Source organism: Macrobrachium nipponense, chromosome 7 (genome assembly GCF_015104395.2).
Source record: "Macrobrachium nipponense isolate FS-2020 chromosome 7, ASM1510439v2, whole genome shotgun sequence".
In the NCBI taxonomy this organism is placed as follows: Eukaryota; Metazoa; Arthropoda; class Malacostraca; order Decapoda; family Palaemonidae; genus Macrobrachium; species Macrobrachium nipponense.
The window spans coordinates 113,171,566-113,196,197 of NC_061109.1; the positions used below are offsets into that span (position 1 = coordinate 113,171,566).

Sequence of the window (24,632 nt, forward strand, 5' to 3'; positions counted from 1 at the left end):
AGACCGGTGTGGGCTCTCCTGTTAGGTGCACACTCAGCCCCACCCAGATGACGGTCACAGTGGCGGCAGACGTTTCGCCTACAGTACGAGTATCGTGACCCTCCTCGGGAAAACGTTTTTCTAGACCCGGAGCAGCCATCACCGCAGGTTGATGGCTGCCCGTAACTCGCTTCTCCGACTGCTAGTTCCGCTGGCAAGGCGAGCGAGAGCATCCAGTCTTCCTCCCCCATTCCCTGTCTTCCTATGGCTGCGATGGGAATGGGAGGGATCCTGCAGAACGTTCTCTGTAGGATTCCGCGACAGGGACTGCATTCCTGGAACCGGACGTAAGTCCCCGTCATTGAGGAAGGATGTTGCCCATTCCTCCTCAATTTCTACGGGAATCGGGAGGACCACCACCCGATGATCGTCTTGACAGAATTTAGGGGGGGGATTTCGCCGAGTGCTTAAATTCTCCGGAGTTTCTAGCATTCTCCGAGCGTTTTTGTCTTCTACGATCTGCAAACACTTGGGCGAGACCACGGTCCAGAGTGGTAGAGACAAGAATTCTTGATAATTGTTACTACGATAATCGGGAATCTCGCCAAATGCTCGACTTCCTGGAATTTCTAGCGTTCGAAAGAAGTACTGCTGCTGAAGGAAGAATATCTCGGGAGGGGCTCAGCCTGGATGAACCTGACAGTCCGTCGCCCCAGTAGGCGGTCACCCCCGGGATAGAGAAGAACGGGCAATAACAGTCAATCCTCTCTTTTTTTTCCCTTTACTTCTTGGTTATACCAGAATCAAACAAGGAAATAAGAGGAATTCGGTGGAGTTTACTCCTCGGAATTTGAACCCGAAAGACTGTGTTTTTGGTTCAATCCTAGGATTTTACCGAACATACGTCTATCCATTCAGGATGGATAGCACCGAGAGTTTGAATGCCTCTCCAGTGCTACTGTTTTGGGAACTCCAGTTCAGCTTCAACTAGTCGTCTTCGGTATCCTGTTATCACAGTAGAAGTCTTCCTTTGGGAAGACTTCACCTTTGCTCTCTTCATTAGAGAATGAAGGAGGTCAGCTTCTAGTCTTTTTTCTTGTTCCTCGAATGGAAGAGAATTTAGGCTTGGAGGTCTACGTACAGGAACCTACAAATATACTACGTATATTTCTCATGGGACATGCTTCTGTTATCAGTTGAATTGTCCGAGGTGTAGGCACATACTGTAGTTAACTCTACGGGTATGTGACCGAGATGAATAGTATCTTCTTAATTGAACTACAACTCGGGACTGCCTTGTAAGACTCCCAAGAGTTGCCAGTTTCAATTTTGAGATACTAGTGGTATTGTTTACAACAACAACACCACAGTGTTTGCATTCACCGAAATCCATTTCGGTTAAAATGGAAATGCTCGAGCGTATTTTCTTGCGCTCGATGGTTCTAGCCGAACGCATTCCTTCATGGAATGAATTACCTGGCGACGCAGGATGACAAGTGAGTGTCATGGCAAGCACTTCATAGTGACGAAAGATAAGCTAAAGGAAATGAAAACGCATCTTCTTCAAGAAGTTCTGCAGCACGGAGGCATTCGCGCGTGTTGGAGGCGCCTGTTCTCTTCTCATGATGGTTCTAGAATCGGCAGGAGTGTTGTGGAACTTGACAGGCGCCGACGTGACGTGAGGAACGCCGCGATTTCTGATGCAATACTTCGTTGAGATTCTTCTAAGAAGTTCCGGTAATCTCAGGAGTCTGTGACGTTCGCTGGTAGGCCACGCCCCCAGGTTGCCGTATAAATACGACTGACGAAGTAGGAGGCAGCAGATCATCAGTAAGAGTCACAGATCAGATTATCAGTGAGACCCCAGCAGCAGAGATCAGAGATCATCAGAGAGAGATAAGAGAAGGAACAGACGAAGGATCAGAGAGGAAAAGGTGCTCGAAAGTTTGATTGGATTCTGGTCAAGTCTTCCGGGAGTGGACGACCTAGGCCTTTCGATGTAGAGCAAGACTTCAGAGAAGAAACTTATTGCAAGAGGTTTTGAGGAGTTCCTGCCCTTCAAGTATCAAGAGTAGACATTGTTTTCTGCAATACGGAGTCAAGAAGACGTCTGCAATTTCGTTTCTCCTTTTCTGAAATCACCGCTTCGAGCATAGATCTCCGACAGCGCAAAACTTGCCAGCAAATATTGACATTACCTCACTGTTCCCCCAGTTCATGCAGTGTAAGATTTGTCTTTGTTATGTAAATAGGAGACACCATTCTGCATTTATCTTTATTATTAAGCTTGTAAATAAACCTTTGTTGTGTTTGTGCATCTTTCTATATTCGTATCCCCAATTTCAACTGTTGGTGTTGAATTCTTTTTGTTTATAATAATATCGAACTTGGAACGGACCTCTTTCTCTCGGTTCGTAACGAGTGAGAGCTAGTAGTGTCTGGGCTGCCTGCCAACCCTGCCTGCCGCAGCCAGGACTCCTGCTGGCTCTCCAAGTTAGTTCGGTTGGGTTTTTCTCTCCTCCTCTGCAATGATTGACTACCGAACCGAATCTCTGCCCGGCAATCACTGACTTAGGTCTCTGGTTGGCTGGAATTCTCTCATCCGTGTATAACCATCTCTACTGCGTTGCCTTTTGCCGTTGCGAGAATTTTCAGACAGAGGATATCTCACTAGACTCATTATCATCTTTCTGTTTACCTCACAATAACAGAAGTCTGTAGCCTAGTCTTCCGCTTCATCGCACCTGCCGCTGCATTGACGCAGAATGATTTCTTCAGACATCTGAGTTTGTTTCCTAAATACATCGCGTAATTCGTAGGTGTGTAATTAGTCTTTGTTCACCCTGAATTGTAGATGAATAACAGAAGACTTTGCCTGGTCCCCGCCGTGCCAGCTCTACTTCCAAGTAATAGGAATGTCCTCCCTGATCCAGCCCATGAGAAGCGGTTCTTCAGGCAGTACAATCCCTGTTTTCATTACTAAAAGGCGCTCCGCTTTCATTGCAATCTCCGACTTCTCACCGAACAGCAATGAAATAGCGGTTTAGTGTTTTCAGTCCTCTGTAAAACAACAGGGATGAAAGCCGTTTTCACTGGTTGGTGTCATCGACGGTACTTTTTCTACGTCAGAATCTGGAGAGTTAACTTCTCTCGATTCACCTGTGAAGACGTAGGTCCGCATTCACCTTAGTCTTTCGCTGGCATATACTAGTACAGGCAGTCCCCGGGTTACGACGGGGGTTCCGTTCTTGAGACGCATCGTAAGCCGAAAATCGTCGTAAGCCGGAACGACGCTTGGAAATATGTCTTAAACTAATAAAAAGTTATAAAAATCTTACTTGTAATCCTTTGGTTTACACTACATGTTGTTTCCTGTAGTTTTTATGTACAACCTGGAGTTTTTTCATAAAAGAATGCTGTTTCTTGAAGGTAAAAACTATTGTAATCCTCTGGTGACACTACATTCTTGAAGTTTTATGTACAACCTGGAGTGATTTTGCCAAATCTTGAGGGCTACAAGAACAGCTGATTACTATTTACGTATCATATAGACTAATTAAAGTAAACGTATCTTTAAATAGGCTTATATATTAGTATCAACAAAACATTTCCTGCCATGAGTCAGAGGCCGTTTAATGAAAACGAACACTTCTCTGTCCTATCTGTTCAGAAAATAAATGTTACGTCAATCCCGAGACCATTGTTGCCAAGGCCTCTCTCTCTCTCTCTCTCTCTCCTTCTCTCTCTCTCTCTCTCTCTGCTCTCCCTCTCCTTCCCTTCACCCTTCTCTCTCTCTCTCCCCTCCTCCTCACTCCTTCTCCTCTTTCCTCTCTCCTCCTCCCTACCACTCTATCTCTCTCTCTATCTCTCCCCTTCTCCTCCCTCTCTCATCTCGGTTCGATCTCTCTCTCTCTCTCCTCTCCCTTCCTCCTCTCTCTCCTCGCTCTCTCTCCCGTCATCTCCTCTCCTCTCTCTCCTCTCTCCTCCGAGTCTCTCTCGTCTCTCTCTCTCTCTCTCTGATCTCTCTCTCTCTCTCTCTCTCTGATCAAATTACACTGGAACCTTGACATACGATTGCCCTAATATACGAATGTTTTGAGATACAACAGAAAATTTGCGAAAATATAAGCTTTGATATACAACGAAATATTTGAGATACGATTTTGCTGATGAGTGTTAGTTGTATAGGCGACCGATAAATGGCGTTCAGTCTGTTTGTTTGTTGGTGCTGTGTTTAGGTGTGGTTTCATAGCGCTAGAACGGATTAATACATATTACATTATTTTAAATGGGAAAAAATGCTTTGAGATACAACTGTTTTGATATACGACGATGGTAACGGAACAAATTAAATTTGTATGTCAAGGTTCCAGTGTACTGGATAATGTCTCTCTTTGTATACTTCGATTTTGCCAAATCTTGAGGGCTACAAGAACAGTTGATTACTATTTACGTATCATATAGACTACTTAAAGTAAACGTATCTTTAAATAGGCTTATATTATTAGTATCAACAAAACATTTACTGGCATGAGTCAGAGGCTGTTTAACGAAACGAACACTTCTCTGTCCTTAACTCGGAGCGTCGGAAGACGCCTCTCTCTCTCTCTCTCTCCTCTCTCTCCTTCTCTCTTCCTCTCTCTCTCGCTCTCGTCTCTCTCTCTCTTCTCTCTCTTTCTCTCTCTCTCTCTTCTCCTCTCTCTCTCTTTCTCTCTCTCTCTGATCAAATTACTGGATAATGTCTCTCTTTGGATACTTGGAATTTGTGTTGTAATCTAACCAGAAACTTCGTTTTGTTATTATTACTGGAAACAAGCAATGATTTTTTCATTATTTGCGCTTTTGGACTGTTATATGTAAACTTTGCGCACCACAAGCTAGTATGTATTCATTCACTCGGAAACTAGTTCCTCATATGAGGCGTCACTAAAAAACATAGAAAACTACGACATAAAAAGTGTTGAAAATCATCATAACCTCAAAATTTTTGTTGTAATCTAACCAGAAACTTATTTTTATTAATATACTGTGCTAAACTATAAAGGATTTTTATCATAGTATGCGTTTTTTAAAAGCGTTGTTAACTCGGAGCGTCGTAACCTCGGAACAAGTGTCGTAACCCAGGACGGATTTTTCCATTGAATATTTAAGAAAAAGCGTCGTAACCTTGGAACGTCGTAAGCCGGAACCGTCGTAACCCGGGGACCGCCTGTATTGTTTCTCCTTAGTTGAGATTCAACTACTATGAGAACTTCTGTCTTGCCATCGGGGACCTTGGTCTCTAGAAGGCAATTGACTTCGTCTGATGGGCGCTGTGGACTTTGTATTGATTGATCCAGATCAGTCATTACTTTGTTCTATTGGCGTGTTCCTCTACCCATAAGGATCGACACCCACCATGGAGTGTCTGTGTCTTTATCCGCTGGGGAATATTACGAGACCGTGAGAGACTTCACTGCAGTTAGATAGTCCAGTGGATGAGTACTTGTCATCACTCCGAAGAATATGTCGGACAGGAAGATAGATAAGGTCATTGCGACCATATCTATCTTCCCCTTCGGGCCTGCCCACAGGTCCTTGGAACCCCATTTCCTTGGACCAGTGGTGGATGCTTGCAGGTTGTGTTTGCTTACCCAACTCCTTCAAGAGGACAAGTTGCATCTCACCTATGGTGTGCAGTTGTAGAGGTAAGGAGGATGTGAGAGTGACTGGCCTCTCCACCTTCCACACCTTGTCCTTCCACTCCTCTTCCTTGGGCTGGTCGAACGATCGATGCAGTAAGCTTATACATAAAGCATCCTTTTTATGTTTCTTTTTCTTATCAGAATCATAGAAGTAATCCCGCTCCTTCCTCTAGCAAGGGGAGGAAGGAGACTAACAATAATGCAAACCCTTCCCAGAACTTTGCATTAATGTCTCCGACTCCAAATATTCTTCACAGCCCATTTTCGGATGAGTTACGATTCCTCACTCATTTCGAAAAGGCCCAGAAGTCTGACTCTTGATCATGCAGCTCCTATACTCCGATCAAGTTGTCAGAGGCAGGGCACTCCTCGCTCTTACGACCAGGAGGAGTAGCCTAGGTGTGCAGAACTCCAGTCAGTTTTAGAGGCCTACTTAGATTCCTCCCACCAATCAGTGAGTCTTCCTCATGTAAAGGGCCAAGGGTTTGTGTATTGTGTAGGAACAAATCACAATTTTTGGAAGTAAATTGTATTTTTCCTAACTACACAAACCTGAGGTCCTTTACATACATGCCCACCTCATGCCACCCCTCAATCTGAACCTGGGCCTAACCACCTTGTTCAAGAATTTAATGGCCTTAATTCCAGCTACGCCGAAAGTAATTACTTACGTAAAGGACCTCAGGTTTGTATAGTTAGGAAAAATACAATTTACTTCCAAGAATTGTGATTTTACATTATCAGTATCCTGTCCAGGGTGTAGCAAACCAGTACATTACAGGGTCTTCACATTAAAGGTGAATTGCTTTTTTTCTCAGTTTAGCCTCATTCTTACATCAAAATTTATGTATTTTTTTAATTTTTGGAAACAAACTAATCAATATAAGGTCAAGATGGTTGTCTAATAATGATGAAATATATATAATAATAATATTAATGATAATATGTAATAGGAGTTATCTAGGACAGTCTGTGTATTTTGCAGTAATACTTTGTGTTACTCTGCTTTATTCTTATCTTTACAGGTTTTCATGTTTGATGTCTGTTTCCACATTTTTTTTTCTTCTGCAATTTGTAGTATGTGACTGTTTTGGAAAGGTTGATGCCTTCTGAATGAGTCTCAAGTGTTTCAGAGAAGATTACAAAAATTGATCTGTCACAATATATATTTTCAAAAAATTATTTTCAGGTATTTCCAACATACAGTAAGATTCGGCGGCATATACGATCGTACCATGCTGTAATGCCTCATATATGCTCAATTTGTGGGAAGGAGATGCCTTCTGTTGATAAATTAAAAATTCACATGCTTAGGTAAGTATTAACAATTTTTATATTGTTTGGAGATTTTAGTATTTTAGCTTCAATAGTAAGCCTATGCAGCAGAATAGAAGTTCTTGATCCAATATTTCAGATAGAGATATCTAAATAGGCCTCAATTTTTAAAGTAGCAAATTTTTACTTGATACAGTATTAATACTTTTTAAACATTCTAGATATTTGATGTTAATGTGGATATTGTTAATTTTCATGAAATGTTTTGAAGATAGAATTAAGGAAAATGCTCTTAGTAACTGTGTATTCTTAACCCTTAATGGACGGCTTTTGAGTCATGGACAGGCTAAGTCATATGAGTACTATTATAATTACGCTTCGTACGATTCAGGTGAATATAGTGAGAAAGAAACCGTATCTATTCAATTATCATAAATGACCAATGGCAACTACAGTAGCACACCACAGGACAGAGGGCGATTGGTATGCCTAGAGACTTATTGGGGGAATATATTGCCCATCTATCCCAAGACATCTTTTTATTTATTTGCTCATTAGTATACCCAGGGATTGCTGTTGGTTTGAGTTCTTATCTTTTGTGATTGTACGTCTGTTATAATTGTAATTTTGCGAAGTGCAAAGAAATATTAGAAAAAAATAGGTAGTATACCTCAGAAAAAGTTACTGCAGCTCCCCATCTCAGTAAATTTGGTAAATATTTTACAATAAATATACTGTGAATTTGTTACTGACTGTAGTTTTCATCTGTTATGATATTGTGTGAGCTGTAATTATAATACTTTTACAAGATAGATAAAATAAATTATTTAAAAAATGTATAACTTGGTAAAATTTACAAGTGTCTTGGGAAAGTGGCCCTGGACAGGATTGTAAATATTCATTTTCTACTTCCCTTGGAAGTTACAGAGATTTTTATACTCATACACCATGTGCATTTGCATATTTTCCTCTTTCCATTGATGTGTGTTTTCTTAAATTGGCCAGTCTTAAAGTTTGTCCGGTCGGGGGGTGTGCTGAACATATATTTAGCCTGTCCCCTAAGGGTTAACATGCTGGAAATATTATTATGTATATGTAAACAAAAAAAACGGATTGGTACTCAGATTTACTGTTTATTAATATATATGGATCTAAAAGAATACTAATAGTAAGAGATTTGAAAGTTTTGTTTAGAAATTTCTTAATTGAATGACACTGAGCAAGTGTGAAAGGGTACTTGGTATGACTTTTAACAAAGGGTAATAGACTTCATTTGGATTTCATTTACAGCCATTCTGACCGAAGAGATTTTTTATGCCCAGACTGTGGAAAAAGTTTCAAAAGAAAGGACAAGATGCGAGAACACTCAAAGCGAATGCATTCTGCTGAGCGTGGAGATAGAAGTCCCAAATCTGTTAAAGGGCCACCAAAGTTTGTGCCAAAGGTATTTTCCAACATGTTTTATAATATGATTGTGTAAACTTGTTGAGTTAGTTGTCAGGTGACATAAGATATTGAGTATAATATTTTCATTGTAAAATGTCTTCTCATCCTTTTTAACTTGTATGTACTGAGTAGAATAGAGGATTTCAGTGATAGATCGAATATAAGAATTCTTGAAACTATCATGGGAAAAGAAAGAAAAAGAGAAAACTTAGTCTTCACCGTGTCCCTTCAATATTCTCTATTCTTGCACATTTTCTTTGAATGCCTGTTGTAATATTTTACTGTATAGCCAGGTGCTCAGAATCTAACTATATAGTACCTATTAACTAAATATTTTAACATTATTTTCATTGTTATATTTTATTCATGAAAGGGTAAATAATGATAAAAAAAATTCAGTGCCAGAATATGCTAGTACTTTTGAAGCTTGGCCTTTTATGTTAGCTTTTGGTTAATATTTTTCTTTGTTGACTTGTTTCCGATTAAGGAACAAATTTATCATCTTGAAATGAATTACTGGGGGTATTATTTCTGATGAAAAGGATACAGGTAGAAATAGCATTGCGTATGCATTCATAAGTGCAATTGAACAAAATTAGTTTGAAAGTGAGAGGACAAAAAAGGCACAAACTGCTTTTATAAAAGGGGAAAAGCAATGCTGGGTTACTGGTACATATCTCCTATTAGTAAACAAAGAAAGTGTTTAGTGATTGATGTAAGACTTTGCTTCTTTTTAAAGCAGAGTTAAGAGTACTTACAGTGACATTGGCAAGCAAGAGTTTGTCAGAAAGATTGTATCATGAATGAAGAACCATATGTGACGTGATTCTCAGAGGTTAGATAGACTGAGATTTGGCAGTTGATGTGATACTCAAGTTACAAACTGCAGTGAAGGCAGTGGACGAAGTGAGTTGTCGCAAACAGGTCCTCCCCATGGAGTGGACATTGGACCCCATGGTCTGCAATGATCTTTGGAAACGGTGGGGCAGACCAACATTAGGCCTATTTGCCACCTTAAGGAATCATCACCTTCCTGTCTTTTGTTCTCCAGTTCCTGACCCTGTGGCATGGGCGACAGATGCCATGCTTCTAAATTGGTTAAATCTAGACCGATATGCATTCCCACCATTCAGCATGATAAGGGAAGTACATACTTAATAAATTTAGATCTCACCAATGTGACAATGACCCTGGTAGCTCCATTTTGGACTCTTAGGGGACTTCCTGAGACTGCTCCCACAAAATCGACATCATCTCGTCATAGTTGAGGATTTTTAAAGATCAGCTGCGAAGGATATTGGAAGATATAAACTTCAGTCTTTTTGCCAGGTCTACCATTCTAAGCAGTTTTCTGAAGATGGTGTAGCAGACATAACATCTTGTTCATTTAAACCTCTGTAGCTCAGATAGCGGACTTCCTCCTTTACCTGAGGACTATTAAGGGGCTCCCTTCTTCCACCATTAAAGGGTATATGTCCATGCTGACTTCAGTTTTTAAACACAGAGACATAGATCTTTCATCTATCCAAGATCTGAACAACCTGGTTAAATCCTTCGAGACTTCCAAGCAAACGCAAGTTGATTCTGTATCTTGGAATCTTGATGTGGTACTCAAGTGGTAAACGGGCCTCTCTCGAGCCTCTCTGTTCCACGTCCCTAAAGAACTTAACTGGGAAGACACTGTTCCTCATTGCTTTGGTGATTGCCAAGTGAGTTAGTGAACTTCAGGCCATAGACAAGCAGCTAAGATTTGCTCGGGGAAACGCAGTCTCCACGTTCACTCTCAGTTTCCTGGCCAAGAATGAGACACCATCCAACCTCTGGCTGTGCTTGTTTACTATCAGGAACCTTATGTATATCCTCGGCCAGAAGAGGAGGAAAGAGTCCTTTGTCTTGTTAGGGCGCTACAGTATTACCTAGACAGAACCGAGAAAGTCACAGGCCCTGCCAGCAATATCTGGTGTTCTGTCAAAAACCCATCTCGACTTCTTTCAAAGAATGTATTGTTGTTGTTCATATGCGAACAAACCTTCGGTCTTAACAATAGGATAAGTTCTAGCGACTAGCTGGATCCAGTTAAAAAACAGATGAAAGCAAGGAATCTTGTGATATCTGGCAACGCTTGTGTAGGTCGGGTGACAGATGGTCGAAGACCATTCACCTACGATCACGCATCAGTCTTTCTTTGACCGCCTGGGCGAGAGTAGTGTTTACCTCTCTTGGCCTTTACCTGGTTCATTGCCTGTTTCGCTTGTGTTTAGTGTGTGTGTGTGTGTGTGTTTGGGAGATATGGCTTCTTCTGCTCCTTCTCGGCCTCGTCAGCGTGTGTGCCCCGGAATTCCAGGTTTTCCAAGTTCTTGTTTTTGGCTTCGGCAGCGGCTGACCCCCATATTGTGCAGTAGGTACTGTTCTAGTTTTTGTACTATGAGTCCTTGCATGGGATGCCGGGCATGGCCTAAAGAGCAGTGGAAGTTGTTTTATAGCAAGAGAGAACATCGGAGGATTGCAACTCTTCCTTCAGGGGAAGGTTTTTCGCCCCTTCCCGATGCTTCGTCTCCTGCAGTATTCGACTTTCTGGAGGATCGCTACCCTCTCCTTCCTCCTCAGGCTGGCCAGGCCATCCCCCCTCCTCCCGGCCTCGTCTTCGTGGGTAGTTGAGGTCAGCCATCTTGTGTTGCTCCACCAGTGACTTGCCACTTCTTCGAGTCGGAGGGAAGCTGTGGTGCCAGCCCCGTTGATGACGTCATGGGATCCGTCGTTGTGTATTCCTCCGCCAGTGGCGTCTGATTCCCCTTCTCACTGAGGGGAGGCCGTGACTTCATCACCACATGTGATGTCACTCCCATCGATGACGTCACCCCTAGTCATCATCTGAGCTCTGCCTCTCTCAGTCGTGACGTCATCTCTGCTGCCCAGTTCGCTACTTCTCCCTTCCATTTCTTTGGAGCCTTCTCTTGCAGATCAGTCTGAGGTTATATGCCAGGCAGTGCTTAAGAGGTTGGACTCTGTTTTGGATGTTAAGTTGGCTGCCTTGTCTGTTGGGTGCATTGGAAGGAAACGAGTTGCTTCGTCCCCGCCTCCTGCAAAGAGATCACTTAAGGAACCATTTCTGTCTTCTCCCTCTTCCCCCTCTATGCCACGTTGGCGTATCAAGCGTTGAAAGTCTAAGGACTTTGCTCTTCCTTCGCCTTCAAGGGAGGAACTACGAGACGTGTTCTCAAGAATCTTGGTGTTTCGGAGAGTATTAGTGGCTTCGTCCTCTGCATCGAATCGCGGGCACGTTGCAACTTCCCCTGTCCATGCACGTCTTGAGTGTGTTGCAACCTTCCCCATCCATGCACATCGCAATCGTGTTGCAACCTCCCCTGAGAGTGTTAGTGTATCTTCCCGTGTGTAATCTGCAGCGGCTGCTTCTTTGTCTGCATCGAATCATGGGCGTGTTGCAACTTCCCTCGTCCGTGCACGTCTCGAGTGTGTTGCAACCTCCCCCGTCCATGCACATCGCGAGTGTGTTGCACCTCCCCTGTCCGTGCACACGATGCAAGTGCTCCTTCTTCTCCAAGGCCTATTTGTCGCCGTAAGGATCTCAAGGCGCCTGTCAATAGGTTGAAGGTGGTGAGCGTGAAGTTGCTGCAGCAGCAGTGTTTGCCTGCCCCTCTCACTGATGCTTCTAAGAGTTCGATTCTCAATCTCGAGTGTTCGGGATTCCTCTCCAACTCACGTTTGTAAGTCGGCCACGCCCATGACCATTCACGGACATGTTAATGAATCATCTGTTGGAGGAGAACTTAGTGATGTTCTTAGTGTTATAGTGGGTTTGTCTCGGGAGCCGATGCGTGGACCCAGCCCAGACAGGTTAGTTGGTATTTCGGGCTGTTTTTCTGCTAATCCTACCATTAATTTTTATGAAGAAGGTGCCCTAGATGAGCCTACACATCCTTCTCATCATCGGTCTCCGTTGCCGGAGCAGGAGGAGGGAGACACGCAAGAGTTTTTCTCTTCCTTTTTGGAAGTTGTTGATCTCATTTGTGGGTTCAACAATTTGGAAAGTAGGTCTCAGGCTCGGTCGTCTTCCCTCCTTCTTGCTTGGAAGCCTTGGTGGGAGCTACGCAGGATCCCAAATCTTCTCTCCAGCTTCCCTAAGGTTAACATCGCCTCTCACGACACTACTACTATGCTACGAACTCTACTTTTTTAATGTCGTGCCATCTTAACCCAGACGTCATTCGCCTGAAGCCAGGATTGACCTTGGAGCAGATGTGGCCAGTGGCTGCGTCCTTGTTTCCGCAGGATGCCAAGATAGCTTCTGACAGGTCCCCAGAAGGGTTGGTGAGTGCATCCTCTCTTGCCAATCTGTTGCAGTCTGGAGGCAAGGCATTTTCGTATATGGCTCACCTCACTGTTAATTTATGGGCTAACCTTCTGCTGATTAGAATGCGATAGGCTGACATCAGGCTGACACCAAAGACAGACTGATGCACCAGACCGTGTCTAAGTTGAAGTCTCGTCTTCGGAGACATCCTCCTCCTCCTCCTCCCCCTGTCCAGCAGTAGTTAAGAAGATCGTCACCTGGTAGGCCATCGAGGAATTTGAGTTCGGCAGGGCCTTCCCGTTCGACTCAGCCTTGGTCAGAGGATCAACGTCCCTTTCGCTGTCGTTCCTTTAGGCCAGAGGTAATTGGGCCCTTGGTAGGTTAGGTGGCTCTCCCTCTCCTGTGCCACGGAGGGGGGTTGCCTAGCAGACCTTTGGGCCAAGTGGCAGAGTTATGGGGCAGAGAAGTGGGTGGTAGATACCCTTCAGGTGGGGTACCTACTGCCATTCGATTTCTCTCCCCCTCTGTCGGACAAACCGCAGCTCACAAAGGTATATCCTCCAGATTCTCTGAAGCTCTTGGCTCTTCGGGAGGAGGTGCAGAGGATGCTGGACAAGGTTGCGATAGAGGAAGTGGTGCGTCCGTCTCCGGGGTTTTACAGTCACATCTTGGTGCTCAAGGCGTCGGGAAGATGGAGACCTGTGATCAACTTATCCACCTTGAATCACTCATCAGGAAGACACGGATCAAGATGGAGGCCCAGCATTCGGTGTTGGGAGCCATGAGGGAAGGCGACTTCATGCTGTCGATAGACTTAAGGGACACATACTTCCAAGTCCCTGTTCATCCGACGTCCAGAAATTCCTTCACTTCTCTCTTGTGAACAAGGTGTTCGAGTTCAAAGTCCTATGCTTCCTGCTGACAACAGCCTTTCAAGTGTTCACAAGGGTCTTCTCTCATGTCAAGTTCTGCCCATGCTCAGGGGATCTGCTGAGGTACCTCTACGATTGGTCTTGGCAGTTTCCAGGGAAAAACTGCCGCAGGACAAGGATCGTCTACTTCGGTTCTGTCTGGAACTGGGCATCGTAGTCAACCAGGAAATGTCGAACCTCGTACCCAGTCAAAGGATTCTCTACTTGAGCATGGTCATCGATACAACAGTGGCAGTAGTTTTCCCATCAGATCAGAGATTGGAGAAGTTGGGTGTGGTGGCGCACAACTTCCTGTCAGAACCACATCAGTCAGCTCATCAGTTGCAGGTTCTTCTGGAAGTGTTGTCATCCCTGAAGAAGCTGGTCCCTCATTGGCCTCTTCTTCTTCTTCGGTCTCTGCAATGGAGACTGGGAGAATTCTTGTCTCCGGCATGGGACTCCCCCCTGTTAATGTTTCCTCTGTCTCTGGAAATGAGAGAAGACCTTCGTTGGTGGTTGGACGACCAGAATCTTTCGAAGGGTGTCCCCTGCATTCTCTTCCACCGGACTTCCTTCTGTTCCCAGATGCCTACCTCGCAGGTTGGGCAGCCTTATGTAGGGGGACCTCATCACTTCAGGCATTTGGAGGACAAGAAGCAACATATTAACATCTTGAAGTTGAAGGCAGCCTTCCTGGGTCTAAAGAAGTTTTGAGAGAAGGTAGAATGTCATTCTGTCATTCTCATGTCGGACAACACCATGGTAGTAGCCTATGTGAACAAACAGGGAGGCCTGGTTTCTCGTCAACTTCATGCCTTGACCGTCGAGGTTCACCAGTGGGCGGTCAGCAGTTAGGCAGAGCTCTCAGCCAGGTATATCCCAGGTAAACTGAATGTGGTTGCAGACAAACTCAGTCATCAGGATCAGATCCTAAGCACTGAGTGGTCGCTTCATCAAGTGGTAGCAGACAAGCTTTTCCAGGTTTTGGGTAGACCCATGTTGGACCTTTTAGCGACTCGCTTCAACGGGAAGCTGGAGATATTCTGTTGATCCGTCAAGTTCTGAACAGCCTAATGAGTTCACAGGGTCTCAGGATGACTTTGGTAGCCCTTCTGTGGCCTCAAGTGGAGTGGTTCCCAGATCTGCTGTAGTTGTTGTCAGAGGTTCCGAGGGAGATTTCCCTCTTGGCAACATCTCCTGTGTCAGCCCCATGTGGAAATGTTCCACCAGTCAGTAGAATCCCTGTCTTTTCAGGGTTGGAGCCTTTCAAATTTCTCTTTGAGCGAGAGGCTTTTCTTAGAAGGACGGCAGGTCATATGTCCAGCATTCTCAGAAAGTCAACCTCCGCGGTTTCCAAGGCAATAAGTGATCTTCTGTGACTGGTGTCGTAATGGTTTTTCTCCATTCGCAACCTCAATTCAGCGAATAGCGTACTTTTAACCTTCCTCAGAGACGAGAAACGTTTGTCCGTTTCTGCCATTAGAGGCTACAGAGGGCCCTCAGTTTGGTGTTACGCCTTAAAGGTATCAACATCTCCTCTTCCTGGAAACTTTCCTTGCTAGTTAAGGGGTTTGAGCAGTCGAGTTCTCCTAGAGAGCTCAAGCCTCAAATGTGGGATGCTTCCTTGGTTCTCAAGAGCTTCACTAAGAGTCCATATGAGCCCTTGTGTCACTCATCTGACAGGAACTTGACGCTCAAGGCAGTTTTCCATCTCCTCCTTGGCATCTTCCAAGAGGGTAGGAGAGCTCCACGAGCAGAGCTATGAAGTGAAGCTTGCCAGGGGTTGGGGGTCATTGTCCTTCGAATTTGTCCTGGAATTCGTGGCCAAGACCCAAAATCCCTCTGTGCACGATGACAGGTTCACTTCCTTTTCCGTTCCATCACTGAGTGACTTGTGGGTGGTGATGCTCTTGAGCATTTGTTGTGCCCTGTCCGGGCCCTGCTTTGCTATTTAAAAGGACTTGGTACCTTGGACCAGGCTGCCGCAGAATTATTGTTAGCACAGGCAGGCCGTACAAGAAAGAGGTGTCTAGGAATACTATCTCTTTTTGGATACGGGAAGCCATCAGACAGGCATACTTGTCTCTTGATGATTCCACCACCACGTTTGTGCAGGCTAGAGCGCACGACATTAGGGGTATTGGTCCCTCTCTGGCTTTCAAAAAGAACTTGGCTGTACATAGATGGCTGAGTGCTGGTACTTGGTTACGCCAGTCCATGTTCGCCTCTTTCTGTTGCAAGAATGTTGCCCACAGATCTGTGGACATGTTTTCCCTGGGTACTGTGGTGGCTGCCCAACAGGTTGTGTACTCATAGTTGGCCCTAACAGGGCACTTTTGTATCTTTCCTAAGATGATTGTGTGGATGAGAGAATGAGTGAGTTGGCTGGTCTCCTTATTTCTCTTGTACCTTTCCTTCTTCCTTCGGCCGGGTTAAGGAATAGGCATGTCATTCGCTGGACTGGCCCGATACAATGAGTAAGGTAGTCATACTGATAGTGTGGTCACTTATTATGCAAATGTCAAACCCTCTATTCGGTAGCATATGCTCCACTCCTAGGCAAAGAGGAGTTGAGAGTAGTACAAACCCTGGTGTGTTGGTTTGCTATTAGACAGTCAAAGTTTCTCTTTGGTTCCCTGTACAATGGTTCTCCCATATATCATTGTACATCACTCAGATCTGAGTGGTTAGATATCAATATATGTAGCTTCTCACAGGCTTCAGTCCCTCTCCAAAAGTCATTTCTTCTGGAAGCTAGACTGGTGGCTAGGCTCCCAGCTGGTCTAGGATGTCTTGTACCTCCCTCCAAGTATGAATCTATCCTTCACCCGACCTACGCATGTATTGCCAGATATCACAAGATTCCTTGCTTTCATCTATTTTTTAAGCGCATCCAGCTGGACGCTAGAAATGATCCTATTGTTAAGACCTCAGGTTTGTAGCTATGAAAAATACAAATTTTCTTAGAAAATTTGTAATTTTTTCCTTAGAGATCTGGTTACTGAGGCTCATTCACAGATCCAGGAGTACATCCTGCCTACATTTAAGGTGAAAGCACATGACAGAGCATTTTTTTGGGACTGTGCCCGGGCAAGGGCAACTGTTATGCTTTGCGAGTCATCAGAATTGTAAGTTCCCCCTTAAAAGTAGAGACGTCTTGCGACTATTCCGCCATGTCACTACAGGTTAGAATGAGCACAGACCAAAAGCCGTAATTATCTGAAGTGGCTCTCTTCCCAGGTAAGGAAACTAGTACGTATTGTGTCAATGCTAGCAAATTGTCTATTTCAAATTAATTTTCATGTCTGAATGTTTTTGAGTAGAATATGTCCATGTATCCCACCTCCTGTTAATGTAGGATTCAACTGTGTAATTACTTGGTAAGTTACTTTTTAGAAAATGTTATTTTCAGGATAAAATTAGGTTTCATATATACTTAACAAGTAATTACAGATCAGAGCCCTCCCTCCTCCCTTCTCATGGACATAAAGGTACATGAGAAGTGAATTCTTTTGCTTTGGTGTTCCTGTTGTTCTCTGATAGTGGGTTGGGTAGTGCTACCACAATTTTTTTTTTATTTAAGCTGCCATGCAAGTGGAAAGTATAGTTGTGTAATTGCTTGGTAAGTATATATGAAAGTTAATTTTATCATGAAAATAATATTTTGATAACTGTGCATTCAGGCTGTTATGTAACTTTTTGCCTTTGTCTTGCCAGGATAGGGGTTCATTGTTTGCTCAGTAAAGTTATCTTTTGCCATTCACCTATGATTTGCCACTGTATTAGTAAAGATTACTTTTGTGTGTTAGTAGGGACAGTAGTTCTTGAAGCACTTTCATGTTGTCCTAGAGAGTGATCCGATTAACAGTGCCCTTGATGTTTGGAGCAAGTTTAGTTTGCAAATTGTTCTAAACAACAGTGATATTCTGTAAAAAAAAAAAATTGCTTATACGTACAATAATGTTCTTCCTTCTTGTTTGCTGATCTTTTGGTTCAGCTTCTCCTGCAGGGACAAAGAGGGTCAAGTTGTCAATGTCTTTAGATGAGGCTTTCTCATTACCCATACTACCCCTGCTGCTGTTAGGTCTTCACACCCTTGCAGTATGCCTATGCCTGTTTTATGCCAACTGTCTGCTCTCCAGAGAAATTCTCTTCAATGCCTGAGCTTCTTCCACCTCTGCAATGGAATTCATGGTTGATGATTTTCTTTACTAGGCTCTGATCCCAAGTCACAACTGTTCTCCAGGGACAGTTTCTTGCCTTTGTATAATTCAAAGACTTGAGAGTTGCCCACCACTTCTAGTGTATGTTCCAGGATCTAGTTGCCTTGTTCATCTTCGCTGCTGTAGCTGCCTTGTTTGGTGATGTTTCTATTCCCATGGTCTTGATCTCTTCAGGTGCAGGCTGGCTTATGTACCTATCAAGTCTTGGATTTCCTTCTGATCCTGTGTATATGATTTCTGCAGTCAATTCTGTGTGTACTTAAGCTTCAAGGTAGGAAAGATTAGCCAAGTACTTGACTCTTTCCTTGTATCATGCTTCCTCTGGCCACATTCACTGCAGAATTATTACTTGGAGATGTGCCTGTCATCAGGAGATTCTTCCATTGCAAACTCCTTACTCATGAAAACATTCCTTATGGACTTGCCTTAGCCTTATCATTTCTTCCAGGGTAAGACTTCTGCAGCTGTGTCTTTCCTTATGTAACATTCTTCCTCCCAAATGGTGATTCATTCTGATTTTAGGGTCAGTGAATTATAAATTTGTCATTTTTGTTGTTCAGTAATGTGTAGGGTTTAAGTAATTCTATTTATTCAGAAGTTTGTTTGCTATAGCATTAGGGTGATATTAAGGTAGAGGTAGAGAGTCCAATAGAAATTTTAATTCGTTTATCACGTTTATGCAAAAAATTCAATTTATTTTCAGGTGGATCCTACAGACTACAAACAGTTCCTTTACAAGTGCACTATTTGCTTGCTTGGATTTAAACGGAGAGGAATGCTAGTTAATCACTTGGCCAAACGACACCCAAATGTAGACTTGAAATGTGTTCCTGAGCTAAACCAACCAATATTGAAGGCTAATCGATGTTATAAATGCCAGCACTGTGACAAAGTAAGTCTTATTAGTATTGATTTACTACATACATACACTTAGACTGATGTGATAGAAATATTTATATTGGGTTAGAGTTTTCATAGTAAAGTTATACCTTGGTTAATGGATTTAAATAATTCCAAAAAAATGCCTTAAAATAGTCTGTTCTTGAGACCAAGCAAATTTTTCCCAATAAAAATGGTGGCAATTGGATTAACCTTTTCCAAACCTCCAAAAATACAATACAACAAATACAGTGGTACCTTGACCTATGAGTGAATTAATGTACGAGTTTTCTTAGATACAAGTCGTCACTTGGTCAGTTTTGTGCTTTGTTACACAAGCAAAAAAATTTAGGTACAAGCTTGATATGCCGCTGCTACGTAGATGGCGTAGTGACAAAAATTAAGATAAGCAAAGAAGAAAAAGTAAATATGCATCGTTTCCATAAATCTTTTAAAAAGTAATGCATTACTTCACTGTATCCAATGATATTGTATGTATTCTTATATTATTGTAAATAATAAAATACTACTACATTGCGGTCAATGCTTTGGTTTGGAATCAGCTGATGGCTAATAGAGTTTATTTTGCCATATTTAACTCCATTTGAGCACATTTTCTTGCTTCTAGGTAGCATAAACAAATGTCTAGATACTTGACTTATATGAGACAAGGTAATTTTTTTTTTTTAACAGATTATGTTGGCAGCACGTTAATGGCGAAAAAAATTACTTGATTCCGTTCGCTATTTTCACTTCATTTCATTGTAATACGAGCTTTATGTTATTTATTTTTTATCGGCGTGAAAAACAACAGTAAATGTGTTCTTTCAAGCCCAGTAGTTTTGATTAAAATGATATTCTCTCAATTTTCTCTCAGTTTATCTATGGTTGAGTTTGATGGCATAAGTTTACGGAAGTTTTATCCTGTTTCCCATACATGATAATAGACATGAGCAGCCTGAACAGTTTCTCAGCTTCAGCTACAACTTGGTTTAAATTTAACAGTATATTTCCTTGTTGATCTTAGATCTATAGTGAATAAAGTTTATTACATGAAAATATCTCAGTCCGATTCAGCATAACATCATTTATAACATAACTACGGTAATTGTTTACTATCATACGATGGTTGAAATACAAGCCAAATGGATGTTGTTATCAAATTCGGTGTACTAAATAAAAAATTTGTTTCTCGTTTGGTTGTTCATGGCGCTATACATTTACGCAAGAGGTACAACGTTAAAACAATACTTTCACCATTCTCTTGCTGTTTTTGAACTTACTGAACTAGAAGATGGGATAAAGTTAAGCTATTGTAAATTTGGTCTCCCCTCTCTTGTAAAATCGGATTATGTATAGTATATATATATTATATATTTATGTATATATATATATGTATGGATGTATGTATGTATGTATAAATACAGTGGTACCTCGACATACGAAATTAATCCGTTCCGAGGCGGCCTTCGTATCATGAGCTTTTCATATCTTGAACCCTATTTTACATGTAAAATGCCTAATCCGTTCCAAGCCCTACAAAAACACCCCAGTAAATTATATTTCCAGGCTTACAACACATGTTCTAGGGTTACGACGCCGAATCCGACGGAAGAAATATGACTCCAAAAAGACAAAATACTGTACATACTTGAGTAATTTTCAACTGCATGTAATGTTCAACCCCATTTTACTGCATATATTAGGACTTTAGCATATGTCCCTTAGTAATTAAGACCTAGCCTATGTTAGCAGTTGCTACTGTAGCCTAGTCTATGATTCTGACATCTAAACCAAAAAAGCTAAAAGCTTAGAATATGCCAATAAAATGTATAAATAATCAGTATGTACTCATTTCAAATAATTATTAATTAATCATAAATATAATAATACACCAAAAAAAAAAAAAACTTACTTGTTCATACACGAAACAAACCTTCGGTCTTAACATTAGGATTTACTAGCGCCAAGCTGGAAACCGGTAGAATTAAAATTACACTTGTGAGATCCAGGGACTAATGGCATCTATACCAGGTCACGGGGCATGTATACCCAGAATGCCCACGGCTACCTGTGACCCATCAGTTATTTTCTACCGCCTTTAAGATAAGACGTGTTACTGTCTATCTCATTTAAAGCCGGTTTTTCAGTTTGCCCGTTCTTTATCCATTTTCATTTTTTATTTTTTCATTCCTTTTCTTTCTCCAAGTGTGATCAGTGTGTGGTAAGAGTGTATACGTGGTATGATGGAGAATTTTGCCTCAACATCGGGATCGTCTACCGCTTCGAAGAGGAGACAAAGGAAATGCCCAGGAGTCAGTGGCTCCCTTGTTCTAGGTTCCTAACCTCGGTGTCGACGGATTCCTCATCCAACGTGTAGTAGGTGCAGGGAAAACGTATGTACGGTTACTAATCCGTGTTCTGTTTGTCGCGGTTGGTCGGTGGAACAGTGGAAGAAGTTCTATGGGAAAAGCCAATACAAAGAAAGGGGGTGACGCCATCTTTGGATGACCAAACCTTACCGGCTTCTTTTGTATCGGTAATAAACCAGGCTGCTCCATATGTTTTTCTCCACCTGCTTTTGAATTGTCTCATACCCCTTCGGTTTCTCCTAGCGGTTCTGTATCGGAAAACGTCAGGAGGGGCCTTGGGTAATTTTATGAATAATTTGCACTCTCCTTTGTTCCCAGCAAGTAGAGGGGGAGATCCGCCATCTTTGTTCGATGGTAGCAGTCTAATTTATTTTATATGTTATGATATCTAATTCACAATTTTTTTTATTAAATGTATTGCATGTACTCATTTCAAATAATTATTAAGTAAGCATTAACTATAATAAACAATCAACAAAAAAAAAAAGCTTCCAAACTTCTGTTTACATCCAGCACTTACGAGTACCGAACGATTGCCAAGCAATCACTTTTCCTAGTACACAGTAAGCCATAAATTTTCATTATCTCTCTTCAACTACTGAAAATACCAAACAGTATAATAACCATTCATTTCTATTCTTTATTCTATCTTTACCTAATATTTTGTTATTAAATGCATTGCATGAATAAGTTTTTCAATTTACAGCATCCTTTTACCTATAGAATACATAGAGCACAAAGGGTAGATGCTGACCAATAGGAGAGCAGGATCTTAGGGGGTGACTAGCATCAGGACAATGGAGAGCGGGAAGATGGTGGCGAGTTTACTCAGTTGGCGGGGTGCAAGTTTTAAAATTGTTCTCGGTGGTCTGGGCGAATCTCGGGACTTTACAGCAACAACCTTTCGTAACTGAATTATTTTCGTATGTCAGAGCCAAAGAAATCTTCGTATTGCTTTCATATCTCGAGTTTTTGTAAGTTGAGCCTTTCATATGTCGAGGTACCACTGTATATATATATATATTATATATATATTATAGTACATATTATTATATTATATATCGTATTATATATATTTATCTATCTATCTATCTATCTAAGTGTTAACCATATATCTTATATATATAGATATTATATATCCTATCTATCTATCTATCAATATATTGGTGTACATAATATATATATAATATATATATATTATATATATATATATATATATATAATATATATAATTATATATCTATATATATATATATATATATATATATCTATATCTATCTATCTATAATCTATCTATATCATCTATATATCTATCTTGGTGTCATGTGTAGCAAAATAAAATTGGATTTCATCTAGAACTAGCTTAAACTTCACTCATGTCTAAAATATTTTGAATGAATAACTACAATTAAAGTATCTGTGATTCAATTTTTGAATGTTTTTTTCTTTGCCTTTGAAAATAATCTAGTTTTTTTTTTTAATTTACAGAGGTACAGAAGCAGTAGTAAACGAAAGTTACACATTTTGAAATATCATCCAGGAGCTGAACTCCCACCAAGGGCAAAACCAACATCTGATAATGATACTGAAAGCTCTTCCTATACTTCCTCCTCTCCTCATCCATGCAAATGGTGCTATCGTCAATATGCTTCAAGAGCTAGGCTTCTAAGACATCAGCGTCATCATCATCCATCGCATTTCAACAATGAAGGTGATAATGAAACATCTAACATTAACAATGTTGCCTTTCTGGATACATCAGCTGGTATATCTGGTGAACTTTCTCTCAATGGGCAGATAGTTGCAGATGCTAGCATTTTACGCAATCATCGTTTGGTGAATATATCAAGAGAAACATCAAGTTCTGCTGAGGCAGAAGGCACTGAAGAGGATTTATTGACTCAAGCTATGGGTGAAATTACACCTTTAGCTGCTCGTCAGGTTCTAGTTAGTAGTGATGGAACTCAGCAGGGACCTACACTGGCCTTGGTTGGTGCTGATGTCCCTGATACCGTTACCCTTTCCTTACCCAATGGACAGTTGATCTCATTAATTCATGGTATTGCAGTACCAGGGGCACCATCAACTGTTACATCCACCTCTAGAACAGCTGGTAATAGTGATGGGAATGTTAATGTAGCTGAAGGGGTACTTCAGAGAGAAGAAGGGTCTTCTATGCGAATGGCATACACCCTTGGAACAGCTCTTAATGAATCTAACAATGAAGCAGATGCTGTAGAGCAAGTGGTGTTAGCTGCTCAGCAGCCATCATCTCCTTCAAATCATGTTGTATGGCAGCATGCATTAGCATTCAACAGTACATCATCTTAATGTGTTTTGTTAAAAAGTAGTTGCAGCCTTTCATTTTGAAGGCTGTAGTTTCATGGTTTGGGACCCCCAAGTTTTGCTGGAATCTGAACAATTTCTCTTTATTTACTTTTATATTGAAAATCTCCGTTGTTATTAGGTTTGTTACCCATATTTAAAATTTATTTTTTTACAATTTATTTCATTAAATACAGTATATCTTTTCGTTTTTAACTCAAGTAAAATATACTGCATACTTGTCACTGTGAAGAGATAGAGATATTTTCAAGTTCTACTTGGTCATGTTATCTTTATTTTTATAGTAAAGAATATATTGCTAAGCATTTAGTCTTCATTGGATATCTTTTAAATAAGTAGTTTCATATGAAATGAGTACAACTTTTGTTTGGTAATAACCATGCCTCACAAACAATTAATTGGCAGTGATAATGTACTGACAGTAAGCATACCTTTTAAATTTCAACTCTGCAATGATGTGTGAGTTAAATATTTTAATGCAAATTACAAAAGAATTAGAATTGTCATTGCTGAGCTTACTAAAGTGATACACCAATTGTAAGCTTTGTTAAGTTTATTTCATTTGGAAAAATAAGACAGTATATGTTTATTTTTGCTCATGAAAGTCATTATCTGTTTGATATTCTCATATATTTATTCAGAATAAATATTTATTCAAGCTCTAGTCTCGTCAGATAAAGAGTTCATTATAATGTTTTGTGGCCTTTCGTCATTGTTTTTTAATACTGGTAATTGTGTCTGTATATTTCTATTGTCATTTTATAGGAAAATGGCTTCAAGCCATTAACATATGAGTCTAGTCATGTTTCCACTGTATCCAGGAGAACCAAAGTGGAATTATTTACAGTAAGACAAATTTTGAAGTAGGACATTATTCCATATTACTATGTGGTAGTTTATAAAAATTTTAGCTGCAAAGTCTAGTAGAACTGTTTATGGTTATTGTATTTTATAAACATTTTAGTATGTTTTGATAATCACAGTCCTACCTCTGTACTGTATTAAATGAAAGCTCTTAATTTTTTATATGTATAAAAGATGTGTTTGTATTTAGCAAATTTAAGTACCCTATAATATTGTTGATATGTTATTTTGTATGAAAAATATACTTTTAATGGAATTCATGTTTTTACCTAATTCAAATGTATATATAAAATGTGTACATAGTATGTACTACTATATATACTGATAAACCCTGCCAGTAG

At 41.1% G+C, this 24,632-nt stretch overlaps 2 protein-coding genes across 4 annotated transcripts in view; one reads left to right on the forward strand and one right to left on the reverse strand.

Annotated features, from left to right (window-relative positions):
- LOC135217107 (uncharacterized) overlaps positions 1–24,632 on the reverse strand; it is a 172,532-nt gene that overhangs the window by 21,306 nt on the left and 126,594 nt on the right. The window lies entirely within an intron of this gene.
- LOC135217530 (PR domain zinc finger protein 10-like) lies at positions 6,822–24,530 on the forward strand. Its single transcript, XM_064253496.1, has 4 exons — positions 6,822–6,977; positions 8,229–8,382; positions 18,534–18,722; positions 22,570–24,530. The coding sequence occupies exons 1-4, from the start codon at positions 6,907–6,909 to the stop codon at positions 23,410–23,412; spliced, it is 1,257 nt and encodes a 418-aa protein (XP_064109566.1). The 5' UTR covers positions 6,822–6,906; the 3' UTR covers positions 23,413–24,530.

Coding starts and splice junctions, on each gene's coding strand:
- LOC135217530 (XM_064253496.1), top strand. CDS start 6,907: ATGCCTCATATATGCTCAATTTGTGGGAAGGAGATGCCTTCTGTTGAT. Junction 8,383..18,533: donor CACCAAAGTTTGTGCCAAAG/GTATTTTCCAAC, acceptor ATTTATTTTCAG/GTGGATCCTACAGACTACAA. Junction 18,723..22,569: donor AATGCCAGCACTGTGACAAA/GTAAGTCTTATT, acceptor TTTAATTTACAG/AGGTACAGAAGCAGTAGTAA.